This window comes from Carcharhinus amblyrhynchos, chromosome 14, assembly GCF_965287045.1.
Source record: "Carcharhinus amblyrhynchos chromosome 14, sCarAmb.v2.hapA, whole genome shotgun sequence".
NCBI classification, from domain to species: Eukaryota; Metazoa; Chordata; class Chondrichthyes; order Carcharhiniformes; family Carcharhinidae; genus Carcharhinus; species Carcharhinus amblyrhynchos.
In genome coordinates, this window is record NC_137337.1 from 41,769,760 (window position 1) to 41,789,364 (window position 19,605).

The 19,605-nt window shown below is 41.1% G+C and overlaps 1 protein-coding gene across 2 annotated transcripts in view; it reads left to right on the plus strand.

Annotated features, from left to right (window-relative positions):
- The window catches only part of kiaa0586 (KIAA0586 ortholog), a 541,997-nt gene that overhangs the window by 476,026 nt on the left and 46,366 nt on the right, over positions 1-19,605 (plus strand). For both annotated transcript variants that reach the window (XM_080202790.1, XM_080202791.1), the window contains exons 29-30: positions 7,431-7,614; positions 12,851-12,990. In XM_080202790.1, the coding sequence (XP_080058916.1) occupies positions 7,431-7,614; positions 12,851-12,990 (324 nt within the window). The remainder of the gene's footprint in view (positions 1-7,430; positions 7,615-12,850; positions 12,991-19,605) is intronic.

Sequence of the window (19,605 nt, forward strand, 5' to 3'; positions counted from 1 at the left end):
TTGCAATGCAGAAGGGGGCCATTCAGCCCATCAAGTCTGCACCGACTCTCTGACAAAGCATCTTATCCAGACCCTTTCCCCCGTCCTGTCCATGTAACCCCACACATTTACCATGGCTAATCCATCTAACCTACATCTCTGATAGGTCCTACCCTTTCCTTAGTTATTCTCTTGCTCTTAATGTGCAGGTTTCTTTGGGTTTTCTTTGATCATACCTGCCAGTTTTTTTTTGTATCCTCTCTTTTGCATTCCTTCATTTTTTTTACTTCATCCCTGTACTTTCCATACTCCTCCTGGCTTTCTACGGTATTAAGTCTTTTGTGACTGTCTTTTTCTGTTTTATCTCACATTGTATACTTCTCGATAACCAGGAGCCTCGAGATTAGACAGTTTTTCTTTGTGGTGACATGACTATACTGTGTCTGTAGAACCTCGCTTGTGAATATCTCTTACTGATTTAATGCTGATTTTCCTTTTAATGCCTTTCATGCTGTTTATATTCCAGTTGATTTTATGGTAGTTGAAGTCTCCAACTATTACTGCCCTATTGTTTCTGCTCTCAGAAATATGCCTATATATTTGCTGTTCTGTTTGGAGGTGTCTTGTACGATCCTAGCAGTGTATCTGCCCCTCTTCTATTTCTGAGCTCAACCAAATGGCCTCATTTAATGCTTCATTGAGCATATAATTCCTTCTCACAGCTGTAATTGATTCTTCTCTCAATAATGTTACATTCCCTTTTTTTTTATCTCACTCTCTGTCCTGCCTGAAACGCTTTGAATTACCCCTCTTTAAGCCAGGTTTCCATTATAGTGATGATATCATGGTGCCATGCTTCTATCTGTGCCCTCACTCATTGGATTTATTTACTATGTTCCTTGCATTTACATATATACCTTTTAATACTGCCAAATTCCTGTCCTGTACGCTTTTTAACCTGTGATCTTTCTGTCTTTCAGAGCCACTCACTAATTTTCCTTCATCAGTTCCTTGCTCTGAATTTGCTCTCAGGTTCCCATCCCCCTGCCATTCCCATTTAAAGTTGATTCTGTTGATCTTTCTCTCCACCCTAACTATGACTGTAACACTGCATTCTGCACTCTGTCCGTTCCTTCTCTGTTTTGTTTGTAAAGCATGCAAGAAAGAATACTTTTCACTTTATACTATTACATGTGACAATAATAAATTAAATCAAAGACCCCACCCCTTATAGCCCTAGTAATTCTCTCCGTGAGGACATTCGACCCAATTCTGTTCAACTGTCGACCATCCAGCTTGTACAGATCCCACTTTCCCAGAACTGGTCTCAATGCTTCAGAAATCTGAGGCCCTTCCTTGTACTCCAGCTTTCCAGCCACTTGTTTAATTGCTCAATTCACCTGTTTCTATACTCACTTGCATACAGGACTGAGAGTAATGTTGAAATTACTGCTTTAGAGGTCCTGCTTTTCAATCTCCTGTTTAGCTTTCTAAAACCTACTTTCAGGCCCGAACCCCACCTTTCCTACATAAGTCATTGTACCAACGTGGACTATCACCTCTGGCCGATTACCGCCCCCAGAAGAATGTCCTCCTGCTGCTCTGTGACATCCTCGTCCCTGTCATCAGAGATGCAACATACCGTCTTGGAGTCACATCTACAACCACAGAAATGTGTGTGTGCTCCCCTAACTTACTAATCCCTTATCACTACCACCCTTCCTTACACCTTCTTTCTCTCCTGTACAACAGAGCCACATGTGGTGCCCTAAACTTGGACTTGACTGCACTCCTCTGAGGAACCAATGCCATCACTAGTATCTAAAATAGAAAATCGATTGACAAGCAGAAACCCAGGGCACTTCCGGACTACCCACCTTGTTCTCTTTGACTGCTTGATGATCATCTGTTCCCTTGCTGCTTCATGAATGTCCATATCCAGCCACTGCTCGAGCTCTGAAAGCAGAGTTTAAGTTTCTGCAGCGAGTGACCCTTCTTGCATGTGTCAAAGAGGCTGAAGGAGATGGTTTTACGTACTTCACATTAGAACATATGACCATTTGGCCCTTTGAACCTGCTCCCCATTCAACAAGATCACAGCTGATCTTCTGCTTCAACTGTCCCTGTATCATTCAATTCAGTAAGATATGTAGCTGCAAGATAGGCACAAATCTCAGATGGTTCCTCCCAATTTAGGGTGAGATCCCAGGGATACTTACACAGTAACTTCATTACAGTGTTAACATAAGCCAACTGTGACCAATAAATAAAATTATTCTTTTTTGCTTAAATGAATCTGAACATGGATCCATCTCCCCACAAAGGAACAGAGCCCACCCAGATTATTACTTTATTCCAGACAGCCTTTCAGTAAATTAAAGACAGATTGTAGTTTTTCCAGATATTCTAAGATTCCGAGCAAAATCTCCTCAGAAATGTACTCCCACACCAACAAGAATGCAGAATCAGGTCCTCTTGTGAGTGATAAAACTATGTGAGACAATATAACTTCAAAAATATATAAAAGCACACCGTACTACAGGTACGGCCTCACCAATACTCTGAATAATTGTAGTAAGACTTATTTGCTCTTATGCCCCAATTCCTTTATAACAAGTTTTAGGACACTGTACATTTAGAAGTGACCTGATAGAGGTTTCTATCCCTGAAGAGTATTGAGTCATTGGAATGTAATGCAAACTGAGGCACTGGATGCTTCCTTTCTGCTTGCATTCAAGAGGGAGGTTGAACAGTTCTTGACTGAGGCATGGATTTGGAACAAGAAATTTCCACTGTTTGGCAGATTTCCAACACTGACATTTTAGAAATCTGCCATTTTAAATATATGTTCTAACTTTTGAGGCTAGTTCAACATATGGAGGTTTAACCGAACTGAATGGAATTAACCATATAAATACTGTGGCTATCAGAACAGGTCAAAGCCTAGGAATTCTGCAGCAAGTAACTCACCTCCTGACCCCACACACACGCACATACACCACCCCTCCCAAAACCTTTCCCCATCTACAAGGCACAAGTCTGGAGTGTAATGGAATACTCTTCACTTGCCTGGATGAGTGTAACTCCAACAACATTCAAGAAGCTTGATACTATCCAAGACAAAACAGCTGCTTTATTGCCACCCCTTCCACAAACATTCAATCCCTCCACCAACAAACAGTGGCACCCTTCTATACCATCTACAAGATGCACTACAGGAACTCATCATGATTCCTTAGACAACATCTTCCAAATCTATGACCACTACCATAGAGAAAGACAAAGAGCGGCAGATACTTGGGAACATTACCACCTGGAGGTTCCCCTCCAAGTCCCATACCATCCTGACTTGGGAATATATCACTGTTCCTTCACTGTGGCTGTGTCAAAATTTGGAATTCTCTCCCTAACAACACTGTGAGTATACCTACTACACCTCAACGATTGCGGCAATTCAGAAGGCAGCTCACCACCATCCTCTGAGGGACGACAAGGGATGGACAATAAATGTCGGCCTAGCCAGCAACAACCACATACCGTAAATAATTCCAGAAAAGACTACTGCTATAAAACAATCGCAGACAAAAAAGAAAAAAGTTAAATCCTTTCCAATGGCATTCTTCACTTTTGTATTTGTCCAGAGGATTAACCTTCTCACAGGTCCCACAACACCCTCTGCTCCTCTTGCCTGATCCCCTTGTCCTCTCCTCCCCCCCTCTAACTATCAACTGCCCTCCCCTCTCTTGGCTATCTCTGATAATTTGGTCAGATTTGTAATCTGTTCCTATATAGTAAGGCACCTGGAAAGTCAGCATCCAGCCAGATCGGGTGGCTGCTCAGTTGCATTCATCTCATGGTCCTGCTACAATTTCATGCATTTGAAATGGCCGAGAAGTATTTGCATTTGATCACAGATGCTAAATGTGCTATAATTTTCCAGCTGTTCATGTTGTAGTGACTTTGTCATCTTGCACTATATTGTGTGCATAATTTCTTGTCACAAAATGTTTTCAGACCTTTTTGACTTTAGCCACTGTAACCCCTGTAGATTGCATCATACAGAACGTGAGTGGTTTAACGGATAACATATGGTCCATCTGATCCCCTGAAATGGAAGGGAATTTTCCAGAGTATTTCTTATTGGCTATGTTTTTTAGCCTCTGCCAGGAGTTTACATGGCTGCTGGGTGTTAGGAATCGTTGGTTACCTTGCTGCAGCCATCATGAATGTGGAGCACACTTGATGAACTAGATGACCTTTCCCTGCCCATTGGTTTCTTATGTTTATAGCAATACTTAAAAGTGTTGTTTGATGCCCAAAACATTTATAGTTTACCAGTAATTGAGAATATCCTTACAACTTATATTTGATTGAAATGCATTATTAATCCATATAAATGACATGGAGCAACAGAATTTGGGAAGATTAAGCAATCCAAATATATCTGAATAATATTTCTCAAATTCATTTACAGTTTGATCTGGAACATGTGAATAAATACTTGGAATTTACTTGAAATATTCTCATACCTCCCCATAGATTTTGTGTGTCCATTATATTCTTACCCCTAAGTATATGGCCTTCAATCCCTCAGCGTACTTCTTTAAACCATTGCTGATGCATTGAGACTGTCTATTCATGTATTTTTTAAGTACATAGTAAAAACTGCTTGTAACTTGCAGAATTAAGTGGAAAGCATTCATTCTGTAAACCTAGGAAATCAGGCATAATGCCCACAAAAATAAAGAATAAATGTTTGGATTCAAGGAAACTTGGCTTTCACACACCTGCTTCCAACAGCATAACCCTTACTGTGGTGAATGAATTAAATATTTCTGTCTGGTTTTGATTTGGTACCTGTCCTTTAAATCCTATCATCGGCTGAAATTTTGTTTGTTGGGATGGATAAGAAACAAGGAAAGAAATGAAGATTTCAGTGATATGAGATGTCTATTGAGAACAATACTTTGACTTACCTTTGCTTTGTTTGTGAGACTGAGCTGTGCGGTAGTTCTTGGGGTGATGAATGAATCACCCTGTTTTGGGGCCTCCTGATTTTAGTGACCAAAAGACATCCCTTTCCCTCTTAAGCTTCAATGAGCAATATCTCCATGGATGCATCTGTGAACCTAACAGTTCTTTACTGGAGCTAGGTGGCTATGTGGAGTAGAAGTTACAATCAAATTAGCCATAATCTTATTGAATGGTGAGGCAGGCTTGAGGGACCTAGTGGCCTAATCCTGCTCCTAATTTGTATGTTTGCATGTTCTTTATGTTGCTTGACCACCTTCCCCCACCACCGAGGCTTCAATCCTTCTTGCTGCCTGCTGAAAAAGTGGTGTACCATTTCATATGGCAGTTGCTTTTTAAGATCTGGACCAAAATGGTGGAGGTAGTTTTAACCCTATACTCCCAGTGGAGACTAGGCAGTTGGACAGTTTAAACTGAGCAGCATATTTACCTTCTCAGAAAGCCCCACTTTCTTGCCGCCTGCGATCTTAACCAGCAAAGTTCCGAAGTTAGCAGTTGAATGCCTCATGAATTTATGCAATTGCATTTTCACCCAGGTTTGAGTGACAAAGCTAGCACAGCTTTCACACCAGGTAAAAGCAGGTTAGCATCTGTCAGGAAACATGAAATCCTATACCTAAGTCAAAAACTTTACTGAGCTGGTTAGGATTGCTTCTTTGTAAACACAAGCCGTGTCAAGACCTTTCCTACCTCAGACTTTCCCGCAGTTCCCACAACCTTATCCCTGTGACATCCTCTCAGAACTCTTTCCCCATCATTCATCTAAATGCCAGGACTAGATATTGTGCAGCCACTCTGTCCCTTCTTCCTATCTATTCCATATGAATTTTAAGTTCGGACTGTTAGTTAAAATTGTCAGGCAGAAGCTGCAACCAGCAGGCAAGCAATTAACTCTTCAAAACAATTCTCCGTCAGTAGCCCACTCTAGATTAAAAAATCACTCCCTTCCCCTCACAGTGCAATGCTGAAACATTGTCAGAGGTGACAAATCTTAGTTGAGTAATCAATTTAAATAATTGTTAGCTATTAATAAGCCTGTGAAAGTATTCAAAGCAGATCAAAGAATTCGCTGCTTTCCTGGCCAACATTTCTTTGTTCAAATGAGCTTTTTTGTTTATGCTTGTTGTTAAAATGTTTACCGTACAAATGATCATATATATGAATATGGCTTTGGACAGTATATGGGATAAAGCTTCGTGTACATTCAGTGGTGAGTCCAGGTTTCCCATAAGAGCAAACAGAATAAAGGATACACTGATTGAATAAGTATCTTGCTGTTAACCTCAGATTCTCCTCATTAGTAACTTCCATTTTTTAACAGTAAACTTCAGCATTGATGTAGAATTGTACAGTAAACATTGGGCTTTGCATGGCCTATATTTCTATTTTAAGAATTCCATGTTATTTTATGAATGCACATAGTCAAAGTGTGTAATGCCTACCACCAAACTGTCAGGGTACGTGACTCAGTTGCCTGTGGCATTGCTGATGTTGACTTGACACTCATCCATGAGTAAGTGCTTCCTTTCTATCTCAGCCTATATGCACAAATATCAAAAGGTAAAGCTTGTAAAACAATGTTGATTATACTGTTCAAAGTTTGCAAAAGAAAATGCACGATATCTGCATGCTCCTGTAGAGAAGAGCATTCTTCTTTTAATCCTGGGCTTCAGATTGCAAAGCAAATTTTCATCTTCACCACATGAATAATAACCTGATGGTGCAGGTTGTTTGTCTGTTAGAGAACCACTTCAGTATTCATTGGGATGAAAATCAGGTATATTCTGTGATGGTTGGGTATCTGCACTATCTCATTAACATTCAGGTCATGAAGGTGAAAGTTTACTGCATTGAACTGCCAAATAAAGGATGTTCTTTTGAATGTAGGTGCATTTTTTGAATTAGTGTTATCTATAATGTATGCTGTTGCTGTGGAGATTGGGCTGTGAATTTAGAACCATTTAATTTTTTTATAATTAGCTAAATGGGCCGAGATCAACAAACAAATCTCCTAAAATGTGGTTCAGTTGACAACTAAATATTAAATTTACAAACTCATTTGTAAGGTGACAAGTGTATCTAATTTGGGAAACAGGATGATTACACTGATATAATGCAGATCTTTATTCTGAGGTTGGAGTTTAGACTTATTACTCTGAAAGTATGTAGAAGAATTCTTCATGGCAAATGATTGCACATTAACTGATCTGGAAATGTGTGATAAAGTCAATAATGAGATTTTTCATGCTCTACCTTGATTGTTGCATACTTCTTGAATTAGCTGAGGGAATTAAATTATCACCTATTTATACTAAAAACAACGTCTTGTACCCATGGTTACTCAAGCTGTTAAAGTGTGCATCACTTACTAAGTCCACTGTGAATTTTACATGTACACCTTTTCTTTTTCTGCAACATAGGATTCCGATGATGATAGCAGCACAGGGCAGATTAGTGAAGGCCAGATGCCCAGATTTACTGCAGCAGCAGAAAGCATCTTGACTGGACAGTCACAATACATAAATCCCTTACCAATGAATAGAGGCACAAGCTTACTGCGAAGAAGGCATTCACCATCACCAGGGCAGTTTGATATTCAAACAGGTAATCAGTGGGATATAGTTACCTCTTGAATGCAGAGAACTGAATTATGTCTTGAGAAAGTTATATCATTGTATTTACCTGTAATCTGACATGTCCAGTGTTTCAGTCAAACTTTCTTCTAGTTTGTTTATTGTCTCGGGCTTCATAGTGATCTGAGCAAGAATTCCTTTCTGAGCTACAAGACTAAGAGCTGAGTACCAATGGTTGGAATCACTCCAATCGTTTCTACTTTAGAAAGTTTTCTCCCATCCATAAGTTGTCTGACATCCCTTGGTACTTTGCAAAGGATGTGGCTGTTCACCTGGTAGTAGTTGCTGTATACTATTTTGTTGGTGGCCTCAAGACGGCACCAGGTTGACTCATTCTAATTTTCCCTGTGTTCTCAGTGACTCGTGCTTTGAGGTGTTCCCTTTGAAATCTTATCATGTTCGAGTCCAACAAGGCAAAGATTATCCTTCAGATTTTGCCTCTTTTATCTCTTCTTCTGAAAATACAGATTCATACACAGCACTCTTCACAGGCATCCTGCCACAATGCATTCTTCATATGTGAACATAGGGAGTAAGTGTAAGCTGAATATTTGAGTACATGAGATACCATAGTCAATTTTATGCTTTCCTCACCCAATAGCCAAACTGGCACATTTGTATCAAAGTCATTAATTCACAGTCAGGAGCAGAATACCAGGCCTGTTTTTGTTTATCTTCCAGCATTTAAGCCCAAATTCTGTTACTATGCACATATAAGATAGCATTGAGTATAAAATTCCTCCTTCTAACCTCATAATCCTAATAGGACAATCTGTATGAAATCCTTATTACAAGATCATTGACCTTCAGAAATGGGAGCAGGACTAGGTTATGTGGCCCACTAATCCTGCTGCACCATTTAATAAGGTCATAGCTGATCATGGCCTTAGCTCTACATTCCTGCCCCCACCAACCTTAACTTTCTTGTCAATTACAAATCTGTCACACTCAGTTGTGAATAGATTCAATACCTAGTCTCTGCTGCTCTTTGTGAAAGAGAATTCCAAAGACTAACAACCCTCTTGAGAGAAGAAATTCCTCCTCATTTATGTACTAAATGGGTTATCTCCATTTCTAGATTTCCCCAACAGAAGATACATCCTTTCAGCATCTGCCCTGCCAAGCAGCCTCAAGAATCTTATACATTTCAATAAGATCACTTTTCATCCTTTAAAATTACAATGATCATAGGCTCAACCTACTCAACCTTTCCTCATAAGACAACCCTTTCATTCCAGGAATAAATCTAGTGAACATTCTCCAGCGCAGTTATGTCACTCCTTAAGGAGACCAAAACTGTACACAGTACTCCAGATACGGTCTCACCAGTGCCCTATCCAGCTGTAGCATGTCATTTCTACTTTTATACTCCCAGTGAAGACCCATAATCCATTTGCTGTCCCCAATACTTGATGTACCTGGATGCTAACCTTTTATGAAGCATATACAAGGTTACTCAGAATATTGCCTGTTTTTAATCTGCACATTGGTTTACTTTATAAACTATTATTATTTACTTTGTGTTTGCAAGAGGCATACTTATATTTTTGTTCTGTTCCTCTAACATTGAGGAAAGTTGAATGGTTCTGAAGGAAATGGCAGAGGTGATAGTGGATGCCTTGGTGATTATTTTCCAAACGTCGCTGGATTCCGGGGAAGTGCCGGAAGATTGGAAAACGGCTAATGTTACGCCGTTGTTTAAGAAGGGTGGCAGGCAAAAGGCGGGGAATTATAGGCTGGTTAGTTTAACGTCTGTTGTAGGAAAAATGTTAGAATCAGTGATCAAGGAGAAAATAGCGAGGCATCTTGAGGAGAATTGTTTGGTAGAGCAGACGCAGCATGGTTTTGTTAAGGGGAAGTCGTGTCTGACGAATTTATTGGAGTTCTATGAGGATGTGTCGAGGGCGGTGGATAGAGGAGAGCCGGTGGATGTGGTGTTTCTTGATTTTCAGAAGGCGTTTGACAAGGTGCCTCACAAGAGGTTATTGCAGAAGGTCAGGGGACATGGAGTTGGGGGTAGGGTGTTAGCGTGGATAGAGGATTGGCTGTCAAATAGGAGGCAGAGAGTGGGGGTCAATGGGTGCTATTCGGATTGGCGGTTGTGACTAGTGGAGTACCCCAGGGGTGGGTGCTGGGGCCTCAGCTATTCACCATTTATATAGATGATCTGGAGGAGGGAACTGAGTGTATGGTGTCGAAATTTGCTGATGACACCAAGATTGGTGGAACGGCAAATTGTGCGGAGGGTGTGGAGAGTCTGCAGAAGGATCTAGATAGGCTGGGCGAATGGGCCAGGAACTGGCAAATGAAATTTAATGTTGGCAAATGTGAGGTTGCCCACTTTGGTAGGAATAATGGTAGGAAGGACTATTACTTACGTGGTGAAAAACTGCTGCAGGCGACGGTGCAGAGGGACCTCGGGGTCCTTGTGCATGAGTCGCAAAAACCCAGCTTGCAGGTGCAGCAGGTGGTCAGGAAGGCGAATGGGATGCTGGCCTTCATAGTGAGGGGGATTGAATATAAAAGTAGGGAGGTCTTGCTGCAGCTGTATAGGGCACTGGTGAGGCCGCAGCTGGAGTACTGTGTGCAGTTTTGGTCGCCGCACTTACGCAAGGATATTTTGGCCTTGGAGAGAGTGCAGAGGAGGTTTACTAGGCTGATTCCGGAGTTGAGGGGGTTGAGCCATGAGGAGAGGCTGAATAAACTAGGTTTGTACTCGTTAGAGTTTAGAAGAATGAGGGGAGATCTCATTGAGACGTATAAGACGTTGAATGGGATGGATAGGATAGAGGTGGAGAGGCTCTTCCCGCTCAGAAAGGACAGTAGGACTAGAGGGCACAGCCTCAGGATAAAGGGGGGACGGTTTAAAACGGAGTTGAGGAGGAACTTCTTCACTCAAAGGGTGGTGAATCTCTGGAATTCTCTGCCCGTTGAAGTGGTGGAGGCTGCCTCGCTCAATATTTTTAAGACGCGGGTTGATGGGTTTTTGATAAGCGAGGGGATTAAGGGTTATGGGGAGAGGGCGGGAATGTGGAACTGAGCCACGACAGATCAGCCATGATCTTATTGAATGGTGGGGCAGGCTCGAGGGGCTAGATGGCCTACTCCTGCTCCTATTTCTTATGTTCTTATGTTCTTATGTATATTTTCCATCACTTGACTACTTTAACCCTGATAGCAGATTTTCACAGTGATAGTCAAGAGTCAGCCTTGAGAGGCGAGAGGGATCTTACATGTTGTTTGGGGAATACTAAAGTGCTGTCTATGCTTGTAGCAATTCCTATTTTTGTTAAAAGCTATCCCAATGCATGTTGTATATGCAGGATATACAATGAAGAACTGTGGTAATGATGAAACTAAGCCTCCTCACCTTTCTCATTTATTTTATATGCCCTCAGTACAATTATGAAACTAACAGGTAATGTTTGTGTTTGCGTATTCACTCAGATTCTATTAAGAGGAAGCAGCTCTTTTATAGGATAACCACTTTTATTCAATAATATACAACTTTAACATCTCATAATAAATGTTTTTTAAAAAAATTAGAATGAATAACTCAGATTTCAAATAAGTTCATTCACAGTCCAAGTCCATGCATAGTACTAATACTGTTAGGGCCATTAGCTGCACCACTGCCAGAACATCTGTTACAATGTTGTTCGGACTGAGACTTTGGTAAGCTCCTTTCTATCTTTCACAATATGGGACAGATTTCCTCAACTTGTGTTACATTGAAATTTGTGGTAGTTATTTATGTTGCTCTTGCTAACAGCAATGCGTGAGAAGACTTGCTAAGAATCTCATCAGCATAGAGTAAAAATCGCTGCTAACTTGAGTGTAAATTAGCAAAAACGATCTGGGCCTGAGAAAAGCAGGGAATATACACCATCTATTTTGTAAACTGTATGTATCTTTTTGATGTTATGCAAATACAGTTTGAAGCTATCAAGCCATCACTTATGTATGTTAAGCATAGCAAGTTAAGAGAATGTACTTGTGGAAACTATTCTCTTAATCTATCAGATTTTAATTTAAAAAATTCAGAAATACAGAAAATATATTGTCTATCTCAAAAAAGGAGAAATGAAAAAAGTCCATAAGACACCAGAAATGGTGACATTAGGTTGTCCTATATATTTTGGGGTGTAAATTTATGCCCATTTGGAGCTGGTGTAAGTACAGGAGAATTGTACTCGCTAGTCATTTCCTTGTGGGTGGAGTTATATTAAAGAGAGCTAAGTGGGGTTTTGGCAGATGTAACTCAGAAATGGCACAAATGACGGAGGAAATTTGCTTGCCCTGATATTTTGGTGTAAAATCGAGACAAATCAGAAATAAGTGGATTTTCTCAGAAGAAAACAGGAAACCTCTGCTTCTGGAAATTCCAAGTCTAAGCAATGTTTTCCTTCCTTGGCCATCATTGCCTGTTTCAATCTATTTTGGTTTATATTACTAATACAGCCAGCACTGCTTTCAGTTAAAATTTGATTAAAATATCAGCAACATTTTAATCTCAGCCTCTTTGCCCCATAGAATAACAGGAATGTTGCTTGTTTCTTCTGGTCAGGTTCATGAAGAAATAATCAATGCAATGAAATTGATTTTTTTTTGCTAGTCTTCCAATAACATTTAATCCCTGTAGACCTGTGTTCCTCTATGGAAGGGGTAATTGCAACTGTATGTGTAACCAAACAATGGTAAAACAATCAATTGCTTTTAATTTATTTTGCTACAGAGGTGATATTGGCAACAAATGCCATAAAGTAAAGTTTATTTATTTGTCACAAATAAGGCTTACATTAACACCGCAATGAAGTTACTGTGAAATTCCCCTAGTCACCACAGTCCAGCAGCTATTTGGGTCAATGTACCTAACCGGCATGTCTTTCAGAATGTGGGAGGAAACCCAGAGGTAATCCATGCAGACATGGGGAGAACGTGCAGACTCCACTCAGACAGTGACCCAAGCCAGGAATTGAACGCAGGTCTCTGGCGCTGTGAGGCAGCAATGTTAACCATTGTGTTACCATGCTGCCCAACCATTTTGCAACCTGATCTTCTAGTGGTGAATTTACATCACAACTTGTTGAGAATAATTACAGCCAGTATGGGAGCAGATAGGGAGAGCTGCATTCTTTGGTGTTTCTGCAATTCACAATGTTTTTATGTTATTTCATTTCTAATACTTTGAATGTTTATATTCTTAGAGAAGAGTGGAAGAGAGTTTGATGCCAGCTATGGACCCATGACCCTGGCAGATCTTGAACTATGTCCAGACCAAGCACATCGCACCAGTCAAGTGAAAGGGTTGCCCCTGAAGATCCCTGTGGCGGAAGATAGGGGACAGGTAAACACCTGAGAGGTCTGCTTGAACTGCTATTTCTAAAAGTTTTCTGTTGTAGCTGAACACTTTGCAATTGAAATAAACCACAAGTAATCAGAAAGGAAAACTGTCTACAACACATTTTGGAGCAATTTGAAAGTTAGTCAAAGTTTTAAGATTCAGAATATTATCTATTGCAAAGGAACACAGCAAGCTCCCCAGACTACACAAATTGCGGTTGTTGCACCAGATTGATAGCATATAGAAGTTTATCTGTCACCCTTAACCTTGCTTGTGCACAGGACTGAGAATTGGAACAAAGGTTACCAATTATAAGTGGACTGGATTGGAAAACAGAAAGACTTTGAAATTTAGGACTTGAACTTTAAGGAGGAGATTTTGAGTCTGCATTTTGTGCATGGGATATTTGGTGGGGGCTCAAAATCTGACAAAATCCAGAAATTGGGAACCTCACCAGTGAGATTGAGATTTCTGATTTTTGCTGCCCTTCCTGGCAATGTAACTAGGTTTACACCAATAATAGGCAAGAACCTAATTTAAATTAATTTAAATAAATTTGAATATAATTAACAACCCCCCCCCCCCGCCCCCGCAACCTGACTTACCCTGCTCACTAAATTTTAATGTCAGCAAGGCTTGATAGGCAAGGGGATTAAGGGTTATGGGGAGAGGGCAGGAAAGTGGAACTGAGCCATGACAGATCAGCCATGATCTTATTGAATGGCGGGGCAGGCTCGAAGGGCTAAATGGCCTACTCCTGCTCCTATTTCTTATGTTCTTATGTTCTTACAACAGGTTCACCCAGACGTTAACCAGGTGTGGGGATTCCCCCACCCACCCCCTCCTCCCGGGGGTGCAAAGGTGAGCTTGGCCTCTGGGGGAAGAGGGACATGATAGACAGGATCCCACTGGCATATGTGCCGGGATTCATTTATTTGTGATGGTGGGGGGAACCATTCGTGGGAGCGATGGGAATGCTGGCGATGTTCAGTGGGGGAGGAGGCTGATGTCAGTGGTTGCCAAACATAAAATGCCTCATGAACCAGCAGGTTCAGGCATTCATTAAAAATATTCCATGATTCCATGATTATATGTCAGTGTGTTAATCTCTGGTGCAGTTTTATTAACACAGCTGAAAACAGGGTTAAGGCTAAAAATAATCACAATGGATAACACAATCTTAAATTAGAGAATTATTCAAGACAAACTGTATTGAACTTTTTACTAGTTACATTTGAATCTGGTAGTCAGCTTCTTAATAAATTAGAAAGGACATCAAAACACATCTATTTGTGTCCTTGCAAATACAAAAAAGCTAAATTTTAAGAGCCTCCTGGAAGACCCACAAGCTCCTGCAGTTACTGGAAACGTTCAATGGTGATTAATTCAATCTGGAAACATGATCAGGTTGTAGCATGGCTGGTTTTAAGTCCAAACATTTTGAAACTAGTGCACTGACTTCATTTGTGCAGCAATTCTTCAATCTCTCAGACTCGTTTGCTTGATTTCAGATCAACTGCAATGAAAAATGCTGCGCATCCTCACAGAAACTAATGACTGCAATTTTGCAGCTGTGTTAGCCATGAGCACGATTCTGTAATGGCCACTAAATCCTGTCAGATGCCAAAAACATGTCTTGATGGCAAGATTTTGGTTTGAGATCTGATGACGCAATCAGGTTTCCATCCAGGAAGGGTGTGAGCCTACTTTGCATGCATTACTCTCTCATTAGCGTGCCTCACAACACATCATCCGTCCTATATATGTTCCCAACCAGCTGGTATGAAAAGCAGAAACCCGGCAGAATGACCTCCAAGAGGGAGGTTGGGGATGAATATGCACGTAATCACTATCCACCAAGAAGAGCATAGCTGCTAGGAGTCTAAATTGTCCTTGCGATGCTCTATAAGTCCATTTGTGGAATTGATGCGGTTGAGGGGGCTGTGAAGTCTGACCTTTATTATGGAGGGATGACAGCAGTGAGCTCGCTAATAGCTGCTGCTTGAGTTACAAGTGTGCCTCTTAGCAATGAGGAAGGAACCAGTTATGCTTGTTAATAAGCCGTGGCGCTGATTGACTCTCAGGAATTAACCCTTTGTTAACTCCCCACAGCACTACGTCCAAGGCTCAACCTCAGTGAGAATGCTGGCAGACCTAGTGCCTCGGAAACAAGGGCCAAGGGGTTCCCACCCGCTCCCCACCTGCCCAGGGTTTCCAGTTTCTGAATTAGAGTAACCATTTGACTCCCCCACTCCCAGTGCCTACCTCTGAAAGTGAACATTCAGGTGTGACCAGGAAATCCAAGACCCTCCTGAATAGTCTTCAGTGGTCCCATGCGCATGGGAAGGTGGTCTAAAGATGCCCTCATCATGACACAGTTCTAGGAGATGCAGAAATAGGGAGGGTACGGGTGCCTCTTCTGCATGTGGCTGCTCCCATGTACCTCGGAGCTGGTGCTGGTGCAGCACCATGATGAAAACCTGCAATGAGGAGAGGGCTGTGATGCATCTCAGAGGTACTGTGGATGTCTGACTCCTATCTGGCTGCTGGCAGCTTGCAGACTCACTGTGGCTTGGGTCATTTTAGAGCACTGTTGCACAGAGTTGGTCATCTCTCCTGATGCTGTCTCGTGTGGGAAGGGCTGGGAGTTTGGTTAGAGGATTCCCTGTATCATGTCAATGCAAGGGAAACCACCTGCACTGCGATGGCACCATTGCATAGTGGGGATGGAGGTGGTGCTGTAAATCTGAATGCAACCCTAATGTTAGATTGGTCATTGCTCTCACCAATGAGAGATCGGGCAGCCTGAAAGTGGTTAACAAAACTGAGTTATAACATATTATGAGATCAAATTGAGTGCTGTACATAAGTGTCTAACGTCATCAGTGCCCACACTGCGTGACTACAATTTCTTAACCTTCCTAATCCCACCGCTGCATCTAGGTATCCCCCGAAGATCCACGCTTGAGGTTGAGGCGCCTGCGGCTGCCACGCCTTGGCGGACAGCCTCTGGAGGGCCAGGACCTGGAAAACCTGTGGCCTACTTGTGGGTGGCACAAGTGTGTGGTGCCAACCTATTCTGTTTGCTGGGCAGGAGGTGATTCCGACTCTGGAAGGCACGAATCATGTGGATTGGACACTCCCAGGGTCTCCTCCATAGAATTCAGCATCCGTGTTAGAGTGCCCTCCATGAACCTTGGATCTGACTTTCTTGCTGCCATCCTCTTTTTTGAACTGTGAGCAAGTGCTGTGGAGCCGTTTAAATTCAGTGTCCCCTTCATTGAACTGCTCAGCTGACCCCAGGACGGCCAATTCAGAGACATGCAAGGCATTATTCCCATGGAAAGTAATTGTTTTTTTCAAGTGTCTTAACAATTCCAGCCTAGATTGCACTGACAGTGGGATTCACTCCGGTTTTCCCACCATAACTGACACTCAGCCAAATTTGAGTTTCACCCAACGAGTATGTGGATTATAAGGTTGTATGAGTTTTGAAAGCAGAGGTTTTGCAAAATTGTGTGACCCAATAAGTGAACAAATGATCTTCATGACTCACTACCATTTCAGATATCTGCTCATTGTCTTAATTGATTGAGTGCGAAAAATAAAGTTCAGTTCTGAATAGTTCTTCAATTTCCAACATCCAAATTGTGATCATGCTGGAAAAAAATCATTTTGATTCTGTTGTTGACGAGGTAAGAAAATTCCAGGCAGCAGCTAGTTAAGGTAAAAAATCCTGTATCACCCTTGGGACAATATGAGATATTTACAATGCTGTTGAAACAAACTGGGATGCCCAAGGCTCTTTCTCATCATAGTGGCCTGCTTTGGAAACGCGCCATCTATTTTGAGTGTGATTTCACCTTCAGCACCTGGGCGCTAATCTGGCAGAGAAAAAGTTCATCTGCCCTTTATCCAAACAAAGGAATGTAACTCAGGCAGGTTCAATAATGGGCAGATGTTTCATTCTGCCAGGCTATCACCCAAAGCAGTGAAGGTGAAAATCTACCCATAATGGGTTCATGAGGAAATGTACCATGCTTACAATTTAGCCTTTATAGTTTCAGATTGAAAAGGGTTATATTGTGTGAAGATGAGTGTCAAAGGCTTGAATTATTTATTCTAGCTACATGTTTCAGTTTTGTAACCCAAATTTGTTATTTTCTCCTTCAGACTGTACCTACCCTTAACATCAATAGAAAACTCCTTAATCAGCAACCATCCTTGTGGCCATTCAACTGAGATTTTCCATTTGGATCCAATTACACTGAATATGGGCATTCGATGGTTTATGTTCACATGCACGGAGTTCTGAGTTGGAACTGCACAAACCTGTTTCCCAATAGAGCATTACATTCCCATTGTTCTGGGAAGGATTTGAGTTAAGACTCCTAAACTGATAGTGCAGCATGCCAAGTCACTGTGCTACCTCAAATATATGTGTGCTACATATATTTACTTGACTTTTTAACTGTGGATTTGGAATAATCCAAAGAAGCAGCAAGAATTGCACACCATGAACTAATTTCAGAACGTCAAATTATTGAATAAACTTAAGTTTACGAGGAATAAGTCACGACAAATTCTCATGTAATTTGTTCATTATATGCCACACTAATTTGATTTCAGATGAACCTCCCAGGGATTTATCTCCTTGAAAAGTCTTCAGTATTGATTCAATTAAATGTAAAACAGTACTTTGGCCTCACTCACGTAAAACTGACTGTTGCTCAATGAAATCTGCTACACCTTGTGTAGCAAGATTCTCCTGTGTAATTATGTCACATCCATAACTTAAGTGCATTTTATTATAGCACATCTTATGTTTGTGATGAGCCCTGCCCACTTGATTCCACTGCAATTCCATGCAGTAGAGCCTCAATTATCTAGTTTGACTGGAACTGTATGGTGTCCTGGTAATGAACTTATTCAGAGAGTCAAACAGGAAACCAGGTTTTTTTTGTTACATATTGTACTGTGTGCATCTTTAATGCAATGTGATTTTCAGAATTTGTAAGAAAGGGCATTATTCAGCTTGGGTGATTGAACAATGCAGATGATTGGCATATAGGTAATTGATCCTCCACTGTTCCTGCTCTCCGGTGTATAAAAGGAATTTGACTTCATGAGTCTGTGGTGAAAATTGACAAAGTTGTTCTTCATGTAAGAGGGATGAGAGATCGAGTTTGGTGGAGGGGTAGCATTGCTAATGGAGGATAGCATTGGTGCAATATTTAAATATGACCTTGGTTCAGGAAGTTAAAATGTAGAATTTGTTTGGTGCAGGTGAGGAATAGTAGGGGAAAGAAGTAACTAGTGGAAGTGGTGCACAGGCAAGCAAGGTGATGGACATCTTGTTAAAGTCTCTAGATATTATAGAATCATAGAATCCCACAGTGCAAAAGAAGACCATTCAGCCCATCGAACTTGCACTAACAACAATCCCACCCTATCCCCACATATTTACCTTGCTAATCCCCCTAACATTGAGGGACAATTTAGCCTGGCCAATCCACCTAACCACACATCTTTTGGACTGTGGGAGGAAACCCAAGCAGACATAGGAAGAATGTGCAAATCCCACACAGACAGTCCCTCTAGGCTGGAATTGAATATTATGTTCATTATCAGCTAATGAACATAATAATATATTCATTACATTGTTCTATAATAGGGGGGAAGGGAATCTCCTTGTTTAATCCCTCTTCTGATCAGAATAAGAATTGTCTACAGGCCCCGTATGAGTAACCACAAGAAGAAATACTGGGTGCTTGTGATAAAGTGACAAAAATAACCATGGGTTTTTTAAATCTACATACAATTAGGAAAAAAACAGGCAGTAGCATCCTGGATAGGGAGTTCATAAAATGCTTTTGAAGTAGTTTCTTTGAGCAACACATCCTGGAATCAACCGGAGAGCAGGTTATATTAGACTTGGTATTGTGTAATGTGACTGGATTAACCAATGACTTCAGAGTAAAGGCCTCGCTAGTAGCAACCACAATTTGATCAAGTTTTATATCCAGTTTGAAAGGAGGAAGAGTGGGTCTAAGACTAGTATTTTAAACTTAAATAAGAGCAGCTTTGTGGATATCAAAGCTGAAACAGCTGAAGTGAACTGAGATGGTCCTCTAAAGAGTGAGAATGTGAAATTAATGATAAATAATAAGGAAATGGCAGATGAAAGGAACAGGTATTTTGTTTCTGTCTTCATTATAGAAACATCCTGGTAATAATAAATCAGGAGTTAGCAGGGAGAGAGGATTTGATGAAATTACAGTCATGAGGGAAGCAGTATTAAGAAAACTGATCGAGCTGCAGGCTGATAAGTCTCCAGGCCTGATAGATTTATTCTAGTGTCTTAAAAGATTTGGTTAATGAGGTAGCGTATGCATTTGTGTTAATTTTACAAAATTCGCTAGGTTCTGGACAGTTCCCATTAGATTGGAAAGTAACAAATATGACCCCTCTATTCAAGAAAGAAGAGAGGCAGAAAACAGGAAACCATAGGCCAATTAGCTTGACGTCTGTTCTGGGGAAGGTGTTTGAATCAGTCGTTAAGAAGATTATAGCTGGGCACTTAGCAAAACTAAACGTAATCAGGAATAGTCAGTACAA